The sequence below is a fragment of the Salvelinus alpinus genome, chromosome 26, assembly GCF_045679555.1.
Source record: "Salvelinus alpinus chromosome 26, SLU_Salpinus.1, whole genome shotgun sequence".
NCBI lineage: Eukaryota > Metazoa > Chordata > Actinopteri > Salmoniformes > Salmonidae > Salvelinus > Salvelinus alpinus.
In genome coordinates, this window is record NC_092111.1 from 6,028,956 (window position 1) to 6,039,898 (window position 10,943).

At 43.4% G+C, this 10,943-nt stretch overlaps 1 protein-coding gene across 2 annotated transcripts in view; it reads right to left on the bottom strand.

Annotated features, from left to right (window-relative positions):
* Window positions 1-10,943, bottom strand: part of LOC139554506 (superkiller complex protein 2-like) — a 48,361-nt gene that overhangs the window by 36,335 nt on the left and 1,083 nt on the right. For both annotated transcript variants that reach the window (XM_071367339.1, XM_071367340.1), the window contains exons 3-11: window positions 10,279-10,400; window positions 7,153-7,270; window positions 6,817-6,934; window positions 5,717-5,791; window positions 5,361-5,414; window positions 3,914-4,077; window positions 3,620-3,781; window positions 3,234-3,379; window positions 2,866-3,012 (exon numbers count right to left, since the gene is read on the bottom strand). In XM_071367339.1, coding sequence (XP_071223440.1) covers window positions 2,866-3,012; window positions 3,234-3,379; window positions 3,620-3,781; window positions 3,914-4,077; window positions 5,361-5,414; window positions 5,717-5,791; window positions 6,817-6,934; window positions 7,153-7,270; window positions 10,279-10,400 — 1,106 coding nt within the window. The remainder of the gene's footprint in view (window positions 1-2,865; window positions 3,013-3,233; window positions 3,380-3,619; window positions 3,782-3,913; window positions 4,078-5,360; window positions 5,415-5,716; window positions 5,792-6,816; window positions 6,935-7,152; window positions 7,271-10,278; window positions 10,401-10,943) is intronic.

Below are 10,943 nucleotides of genomic sequence, written 5' to 3' on the forward strand. Positions count from 1 at the left end.
TTTTTCCTCCAAACATAACGATGGTCATTATGGCCAAACAGTTAAATTTTTGTTTCATCAAACCAGAGGACATTTCTCCAAAAAGTACGATCTTTGTCCCCACGTGCAGTTGCAAACCGTAGTCTGCCTTTTTTATGGCCGTTTTGGAGCAGTGGCTTCTTCCTTGCTGAGCGGCCTTTCAGGTTATGTAGATATAGGACTCGTTTTACTGTGGATATAGATACTTTTGTACCTGTTTCCTCCAGCATCTCCACAAGGTTCTTTGCTGTTGTTCTGGGATTGATTTGCACTTTTCGCACCAAAGTACGTTTATCTCTAGGATACAGAACGCTTCTCCTTCCTGAGCGGTATGACGGCTGCGTGGTCCCATGGTGTTTATACTTGCGTACTATTGCTTGTACAGATGAACGTGGTACCTTCAGGCGTTTGGAAATTGCTCCCAAGGATGAACCAGACTTGTAGAGGTCTACAATTGTTTTTCTGAGGTCTTGACTGATTTCTTTTGATTTTCCCATGATGTCAAGCAAAGAGTCACTGAGTTTGAAGGAAGGCCTTGAAATACATCCACATGTACACCTCCAATTGACTCAAATTATGTAAATTAGCCTATCAGAAGCTTCTAAAGCCATGACATAATTTTCTGGAATGTTCCAAGCTGTTTAAAGGCACAGTCAACTTAGTAAACTTCTGACCCGCTGGAATTGTGATACAGTGAATTATAGGTGAAATAATCTGCCTGTAAACAATTGTTGGATAAATTACTTGTGTCATGCACAAAGTAGATGTCCTAACCGACTTGCCAAAACTATAGTTTGTTACCAAGAAATTTGTGGAGTGGTTGAAAAACGACTTTTAATGACTCCAACCTAAGTGTACGCAACCTTCTGACTTCAACTATATACAGTGCATTCAGAAAGGATTCAGACCCCTTCCCCTTTTCCACATTTTGTTACGTTACAGCTTTATTCTATAACGGATTAAATTAAAATGTTTCCTAATCAATCTACACACAATACCCCATAATGGCAAAGCGAAAACAGGTTTTTAGACATTTTTGCAAATGTATTACAAATAAAAAACAAAAATGCGTTATTTACTGTACGTAAGTATTCAGACTTTGCTATGAGACATGAAATTGAGCTCGGGTGCATCTTGTTTCCATTGATCATCCATGAGATATTTCTACAACTTGATTGGAGTCCACCTGTGGTAAATTCAATTGATTGGACATGATTTGGGAAGGCACACACATAATGTCCCGCAGTTGACAGTGCATGTCAGAGCAAAAACCAAGCCATGAAGTCGAAGGAATTGGCAGGAGATCTCCGAGACAGGATTGTGTCGGAGCACAGATCTGGAGAAAAGTACCAAAACATTTCTGCAGCATTGAAGGCCCCAAGAACACAGAGGCCTCCATCATTCTTATATGCAAGAAGTTTGGAAACACCAAGACCCTTCCTAGAGCTGGCCGCCCGGCCAAACTGAGCAATCGGGGGAGAAGGGCCTTGGTCAAGGGGATGACCAAGAACCCGATGGTCACTCTGACAGAGCTCCAGAGTTCCTCTGTTTAGATGGGATAACCTTCCAGAAGGACAACCATCTCTGCAGCACTCCACCAATCAGGCCTTTATGGTAGAGTGGTCAGACGGAAGCCATTCCTCAGTAAAAGGCGCGACAGCCCGCTTGGAGTTTGCCAAAAGGAACCTAAAGGACTCTCAGACCATGAGAAACAAGACTCTCTGGTCTGATGAAACCAAGATTGAACTTTTTGGCCTGAATGCCAAGCGTCATGTCTGGAGGAAACCAGGCACCGCTCATCAACTGGCCAATACCATCCCTACGGTGAAGCATGGTGGTTGCAGCATCATTCTGTGAGGATGTTTTTCAGCGGCAGGGACAGGGAGACTAGTCAGGATCGAGGTAAAGATGAGCGGAGCAAAGCCCAGAGAGATCCTTGATGAAAACCTGCTCCAGAGCGCTCAGGATCTCAGACTGGGGCGAAGGTACACCTTCCAACAGGAAAACAACTCTAAGCACACAGGCAAGACAACACAGGAGTGGCTTCGGGACAAGTCTCTGAATGTCCTTGAGTGGCCCAGCCAGAGCCTGGACTTGAACCCGATCAAACATATCTGGAGAAACCTGAAAATAGCTGTGCAGCGACACTCACCATTAAACCTGACAGAGCTTGAGAGGATCTGCAGACAAGAATGTGAGAAACTCCCCAAATACATGTGTGCCAAGCTTGTAGCATCATGCCCAAGAAGACTTGAGGCTGTAATCGCTGCCAAAGGTGCATCAACAAAGCACTGAGTAACGGGTCTGAATACTTATGTAAATGTGTCACGACTTCCGCTAAGGTCGGTCCCTCTCCTTGTTCGGGCGGCGTTTGGCGGTCGACGTCACCGGTCTTCTAGCCATCGCCGGTCCACCTTTCATTTTCCATTTGTTTTGTCTTGTTTTCCCGCACACCTGGTTTGCATTCCCTCATTACTCGTCTTGCATATAACCCTCTGTTTCCCCCCATGTCTGTGTGTGGAATTGTTATATGTAAATGTATGTGTACCCCAGGCTGGTTTGCGCCGGGTTATTGTAACCCGTGTGTGTTTAGTTTTCTGAGTGCCGTGTTTTTGTTCGCCTCAATAAAGGGCTCCGTTTGCTACCCATTTCTGCTCTCCTGCGCCTGACTTCCCTGCAGCCAGTTACGCACTCCATTACAAAATGTTATATTTGCGTTTTTTATTTACAGTTTAAAAAACTGTTTTTGCTTTATCATTATGGAGTAGGGTGTGTAGATTGATAAGGAAAAAGTGAAGGGGTCTGAATACTTTCTGAATGCACTGTATGATGTATATATTACGTCACCTCAATATCTCAGTGGTCATGATGAGACAGGAGGCTTCAGGACTCAGCTGGACATCCCCAGTCAGCAGCCCCACATCCCCAAAAGTGGTCTTGAAGTCCCGGAACTTCTGATTGGACAGCGCCTTGATGGGGGAGGTGTAGATGGTCCTATCAGAGGGTGCAAACACATGGAGATTAGATGCACCATGTTGTGATTAGCTGTGATGGGCACAACATGGAAAACCGGGAACAAGTCAATTTCCTATTCATCAATTCAATGATACAGGTCATAAAATCAGTAATTTGTATAAATCTGATAAAATCCCATATTTTTACCTTGTAAGGATTAGAGATTTTAGAGAGCATGTCAAACATGTAAATACACACACCTGGTCATGTGTTTTTGTGAGAGTGCTATGGCGTATTCTGCCACCACGGTTTTGCCTGCTGATGTGTGAGCTGCCACAAACACAGACTCGTGGGCCTCCAGCCTCAACACTGCCTGCTTCTGGAACATGTCCAACTCAAAGGGATACTGGGAGAGGTGGGGATCACATTAGTATTGTGGAATGAACAAGGCTCTATGCCAATAAGGGAATAGAGTGTAATAATGTCATAAAACTATAAAACTAAACCCTGCAATATTTGTAGGTATCAGGTAATGTCAACGAACAGGCTTCTTTAGTCTACATGGCACTAATCAACACAATGGTCATCGACATATTAAACTACATCTACCAAACCACCAACATATTTTGTCATTATAACAAAGTACCTTGAAGGCAGGGTTGGGGATGCGTTTGTAGAAGTCATCGCAAGGGGAGGTGATGTCTACTGGGATAGCCCATCTCTTCTTCTCCTCGTGGCCCTCTCCTGGTTTGGTCGTTCCTCCATCTTTCTTCTCTGTCGAGGTGGTCCCAGGTGTAGAGGGAGAGTCCTACAGGAGGAAATAAACAACCACCTTTAAGTAGATGAACATAACAAACAGAAGCTAAGTTAGAGGGGAAACTACATTTTAGATGTAGATTTTATTCATCAATAAACAGAAAAAAAAGTATTTATTTAATACCTTGATCCCCAGGTCTTCCAGGCTGTTGGTTCTGGGTAGTTTGGGAGCATCTCCGCTTCCGAGTCCTTTCTCTTTCTCCTCTGCCTCGGGCTGGGAGTCTACGATGTCATCAAAGGTGGATAGGAGGGACAGGAGGTTGATTTCTCCCTTTGTGGTTTTGGCATCTACAGAGAGAATTTAAAAAAGGAAGAAAATGATATATTTATTTAAGCTAAGAGGATAACCCTTAGGAACATTGACTATATATAGCTATATATATAAGCTACTGTATGTGGACACCCCTTCAAATTAGTGAATTTGACTATTTCAGCCACACCCGTTGCTGACAGGTGTATAAAATCGAGCATACAGCCATGCAATCTCCATAGACAAATATTGGCAGGAGAATGGCCTTACTGAAGAGCTCAGTGACTTTCAACGTGGCACTGTCATAGGATGCCACCTTTCCAACAAGCCAGTTCACCAAATGTCTGCCCTGCTAGAGCTGCCCTGGTCAACTGTAAGTGTTGTTATTGTGAAGTAGAAACATCTAAGAGCAACAACGGCTCAGCCGCGAAGTGGTAGGCCAGACAAGCTCACAGAACGGGACCGCAGAGTGCTGAAGCACGTAGGGCGTAAAAATCATCTGTCCTCGGTTGCAACACTCACTACCGAGTTCCAAACTGCCTCTGGAAGCAACTTCAGCACAATAACTGTTCGTCGGGAGCTTCATGAAATGGATTTCCATGGCCGAGCAAGCCTAAGATCACCATGCGGAATGCCAAACACAGGCTGCCATTGGACTATGGAGCAGTGGAAACGCGTTCTCTGGAGTGATGAATCACGCTTCACCGTCTGACAGAAGAATCTGGGTTTGGCGGATGTCAGGAGAACGCTACCTGCCCCAATGCATAGCGCTAACAGTAAAGTTTGGTGGAGGAGGAATAGGTCTGGGGCTGTTTGTCATAGTTCGGGCTAGGCCCCTTAGTTCCAGTGAAGAGAAATCTTAACGCTACAGCATACAATGACATTCTAGAACGATTCCCTGCTTCCAACTTTGTGGTATCAGTTTAGGGAAGGCCCTTTCCTGTTTCAGCATCACACTGCTCCTGTAAACAAAGCGAGGTCCATACAGAAATGGTTTTGGTGGAAGAACTTGACTGGCCTGCACAAAGCCCTGAACTCATCCCCATCGAACACTTCTGGGATGAATTGGAACACCGACTGCGAGCCAGGCCTAATCGCTCAACATCAGTGCCCGACCTCACTAACGCTCTTGTGGCTGAATGGAAGCAAGTCTCCGCAGCAATGTTCCAACATCCAGTAGAAAGCCTTCCCAGAAGAGGGGAGGCTGTTATAGCAGCAAAGGGGAGACCAACTCCATATTAATGCCCATGATTTTGGAATGAGATGTTCGACGAGCAGGTGTCCACATACTTTTGGTCACGTAGTGCATGTCCATTCAAACCTTTGTCACTGAAGTCCATCCCAGCTTTAAGTCCAGGGGGCACTGTGAGTAACCCTGAAGTAAAGGGAAATAGATATGTTACTACACAAACATCACGACACAAGCAAGAAACATGTCCTCAATCACAAAAAGATCTGTAATCACTTAAATCTGTATTCCGATTTTTGAAGAGAGCCATTTGGTTCCCAAGAACAGCACACAGTGTTTGTTATTTCAAAGGCCCTTTCAGTCTGCATTTTCATTGTAAAGTAAGCATCCCGCCTCACACTAACCCGCCTCGCTGTGCACAGGCAGCCTTTTGTATGGGAGACCATTGCCCCTCTACCATTTCAACTCCATAATAAAGGTCACTTCACCGTTCTCAAAGTCTATGTCTTCCTCCAGCTCGGATTTCGTCTTGATTTGCTCCAGTGTCAGCTCGTCCATACCACCTATGTAAACAAGATAGAATATAAATATTTCTCTAGAATTGACTAAAGGGAAGACTTACGACAAATATTTATTATATATTTCAGAGCCATATATACATACATGAATATACGCTATACATACAAAAGTATGTGGACACCCCTTCAAATTTGTGAATTCGGCTATTTCAGCCACACCCGTTGCTGACAGGTGTATAAAATCGAGCACACAGCCATGCAATCTCCATAGACAAATATTGGCAGTAGAATGGCCCGTACTGAAGAGCTCAGTGACTTTCAACGTGGCACAGTCATAGGATGCCACCATTCCAACAAGTCAGTTTGTCAAATTTCTGTCCTACAAGAGCTGCCCCGGTCAATTGTAAGTGCTGTTACTGTGAAGAAGAAACGTCTAGGAGCAACAGCGGCGAAGTGGAAGGCCATACAAGCTCACAGAACGGGACCGTAGAGTGCTGAAGTGCGTAAAAATCGTCTGTCCTCGGTTGCAACACTCACTACCGTGTTCCAAACTGCCTCTGGAAGAAACGTCAGCACAAGAACTGTTCGTCGGGTGCTTCATGAAATGGGCACCCGCACACAAGCCTAAGATCACCATGTGCAATACTAAGCAGCGTTGGCTGGATTGGTGTAAAGCTCGCCGCCATTGGACACTGGAGCAGTGGAAACGCCTTCTCTGGAGTGATGGATCACATTTCACCATCTGGCCGTCTGACGGATGAATCTGGGTTTGGTGGATGCCAGGAGAGCGTTACCTGCTCAAATGCATAGTGCCAATTGTAAAGTTTGGTGGAGGTGGAATAATGGTCTGGGGCTGTTGTCCATGGTTCAGGCTAGGCCCCTTAGTTCCAGTGAAGGGAAACGCTACAGCATACAATGACATTCTAGACGATTCTGTGCTTCCAACATCCAGTGTAAAGCCTTCCCAGAAGAGTGGAGGCTGTTATAGCAGCAAATGGGGGACCAACTCCATATTGGTCATGTAGTATATATGGATCTGATAATATATTTAGGTGAGGACTCAGACTCACCGGGCAGAAAGGGGTAGTTGGTGTTGCTTCCTCGGAGGCTCTCAGAGGGATTAGGGTTTGGTGGACGCTGCAGGGACATAGAATTCTTAGCAGAGATGCCTGTGTCCCCCAGTAACACCTGGACAGAGAGTGAGAAGGAGATTTAATGACACTGGGTTGTAAAATGTGTAGCAAGTGTATGAAAAGAAGTAGACCTTTTAATAAGATTAATAGATCACTCAGGATAGTGCTACAATTCTGAATGTTCCCAATGAGTCACATCATGATCATAGCGGCATTATTAGGACACACAGACTAAGACAGCATAGCTTAATTACAGCTGACAATAGCATGTACCTCAGTGAAGTCCAAAAGCATTCCTGTCGTTGGATCTCTGACTACTGAGATGCCAGAGTGTAGAGGAGACAAAGAGCAATGGAGAAGAGAGTCCACACGAACGTCTCGCTCAGCCAGCCTAGAGAAAAGCAACAAGTCTGTTACCGCAAATTAATTCTGTGACCATGTGGTACAACAGTACTTCACTACAGGTGAATAGCCTCATTTGGACCACTGAATTCCCCTTAAACACCACTTTCCAAGTGAGATTTATATGGCATCAAAGCAATAACAAGTAAACAAGCAAAACCCTAATAAGAAAAGTACAGTGTCTCTCTGTGTGCAATAATAGTGTTTAACATGATTTTTGAATGACTACCTCATCTCTGTACCCCACACGTACAATTATCTGTAAGGTCCCGCAGTCAAGCATTGAATTTCAAACAGATTCAACGAAAAAGACCAGAGATGTTTTCCAATGCCTCGCAAAGAAGGACACCTATTGGTAGATGGGTAAAAAAAAAAAAAAGCAGATATTGAATATCCCTTTGAGCATGGTGAAGTTATTAATTACACTTTGGATGGTGTATCAATACACCCAGTCACTACAAAGATACAGGCTTCCTTCCTAACTCAGTTGCTGGAGAGGAAGGAAACCGCGCAGGGATTTCACCATGAGGCCAATGGTGACTTTAAAACAGTTAGAGTTTAATGGCTGTGATAGGAGAAAACTAAGGATGGATCAACACATTGTAATTACTACACAACATTAACCTAAATGAGTGAAAAAAAAGGAAGTCTGTACAGAATAAAACAATTCCAAAGCATGCATCCTGTTTGCAATATAGCTCTAAAGTAAAACTGCAAAAGTAGCAAAAAGTGGCAAATGTCCTAAATACAAAATGTTATGTTTGTGGCAAATCCAACACAACACATCAACGGTAGGGGCTGCATCATGCTATGAGTATGCTTGTCATCGGCAAGAACTAGGGAGTTTTTGCAGGATAAAAAGAAAACGGAATAAAGCTAAGCACAGGCAAAATTCTAGAGTAAAACCTGGTCTAGTCTGCTTTCCAACAGACACTAGGAGACAAATGCCCCTTTCAGCTGGACAATAACCTAAAACACAAGGCCAAAAATATACTGATTTACAAAACATGAAGAACACCTTCCTAATATTGAGTTAAGAACACCTTCCACTTTTGCCCTCAGAACAGCCTCAATTGTTGACTCCAATGCTTCCCACAGTTGTGTCAAGTTGGCTGGATGTCCTTTGAGTGGTGGACCATTCTTGATAAACACGGGAAACTGTTGAGTGTGAAAACCCCAGCAGCATTGCAGTTCTTGGCACAAACTGGAGCACCTGGCACCTACTACCATAGCCCGTTCAAAGGCACAAATCTTGTGTCTTGCCAATTCACCCTCTGAATGGCACACATATACAATCCATGTCTCAATTGTCTCAAGGCTTAAAAATCATTATTTAATAATGAATCTACACTGTAGTGATGGGTCGTTCACGAATGAGTCGGCTCTAAGAGATGGCTCTTGTAGGTGAACGTTGGGAGCCGGCTCGCATTTCAGAAGTGCCGAATCTATTCATAAAAATAAAAATAAATTAAGATATGAATAATCAAAAGATTTAAATTAATAGAATTAACTAATTCAAAGAATGAAAAAATAAATTAAATAATATAGGCACCAGGGCAACAGAAAGAAGAGGGATCAGATGGAGCAGAAGCACCAGCAGTAGTGCCACAAACGTCTGCTGTTTGGATGCTGTTTGACGAGAGAGCAACTGGGGATGGAGCCCGAAGTAATCCCTCAGCAGATGCCATAATGGAGGTCCGATCCTATTTGGAGGAGCCCCTCCTCTGAGCTGGTGGAAGAACAAGGCCTCTGTCTACCCACGGCTTACTAAAGTCATGACAGGGAGACTCTGCATAGTGGCCACATCCGTTCCCTCTGAGAGGGTCTTCTCGAAAATGGGACAAATAATTACTGAGAGAAGAAATTTCGGCACTTCAGCCCCTCGAAAGTCAGGCAGCTTGCATTTCTGAATGCAAATCTCTCATAAAAGCAAAATATGGTCAGCATTGCTGTGTGCTGCTGGTTATAACATGGCAATAAAGAAGAGAGAGAAAAGAGAGACCAGTTTAATGTTTTAAGTGGGATGCTGCAGTTTTGCACATTGTTTCTTTGACATGGTGCAATATTCTATTATTATGCTGTTCAGATTGTATTAGTTTTGAATGGTTAGATTTATATGCACTTTGTTTATATACATTAAAAAGTTATACTTTAAATGCACATGTGTAATAGCATTCTTTTTCATAACAAACCAATGCATTTTTAAATACATTGTGGTTGAGGTATAGTATGATTTCATTTAATAATTTAATTAGAATTGTTTTAACCCCAATCATTGTCAAACTATCACAAACTGTTTGACTTAAAAAAAAAAAATAATAATAAAATAAAATGTAAAGAGCCGTTTGGGTGCCAGAAGAGCCAACTCTTTTTGGTGAGCTGAGCCGAACGAGCCGGCTAACTGAAAAGAACCGGAATGCCCATCACTACTACACTGACTAACTGAAGTGGATTTAATGTGTGACATCAACAAGGGACCAAAGTTTTCACCTAATCAGCCTACTATGTCATGGAAAGAGTTGCTTACCAAGACAACATTGAATGTTCCTAAGTGGCCTAGTTACAGTTTTGACTTAAATCTGCTTTAAAATATATGTCAAATCTTGAAAATGGCTGTCTAGCAATGATCAACAACCAACTTGACAGAGCTTGAAGAATTTTTAAAATAATAAATGTGCAGATATTGTACAATCCAGGTGTGTAAAGCATTTAGAGACTTACCCAGAAAGACTCACAGCTGTAATCTCTGCCGAAGGTGATTCTAACATGTATTGACTCCGGGGTGTGAATTTGTATGTTCAATATTTCTGTATTTAATTTTCAATATATTTGTTTCAAAAAAATGTAACATGTTTTCATTTCGTCATTATGGAGTATTGTGTGGAGATGGAAAAAAAATATATTTAAAAAAGAAACGTCATCCATTTTGAATTCAGACTGTAACACAACAAAATGTGGATTAAGCCCTTGGGTATGAATACTTGAAGGCAGACTCACTTCAGAAACCTGTGGAAGGCAGCGTCGGTATCGTGTATGGGAAGCCAGGCAGGGTCGCGTAGGAAGCGCTTCTCTACCTCTGTCTCCAGGCCCACACTGGTGGGAGGGAGTCCATGGGGGAGCTGCAGATAAATGAATGATAGAAACACATAAGGGAGATAATAGGCTGGAGAGATTAGATAGATGTATGTAAACACAGGATGCTTTCCAAACTGAAGTTTGCTCCTTTCCTTTAAACTTGATGGCGGGCCTTTGCGGTTCTTAGGGACTTAGGTAGGTAGGTGACACCTACTGTAAAAACTTAACTTAGACAAATAGAGGTAGATGGAGATATGCAATATAATGCTTGCATACTTTAAGCAGTCCTTTCATATCTGTAGAAATGGCGGGGCGAGTTTTCAGATAAGAATCATTCCACAGACTGAGACAGCTGCACCATCGAGAGCATTCTGACGGGTTGCATCACTGCCTGGTATGGCAACTGCTCGGCCGCCGACCGCAAGGCACTACAGAGGGTAGTACGAACGGCCCAGTACATCACTGGGGCCAAACTTCCTGCCATCCAGGACCTCTATACCAGGCGGTATCAGAGGAAGGCCCTAAAATTGTCAAAGACTCCAGCCACCCTAGTCAGAAACTGTTCTTTCTGCTACCGCATGGCAAGC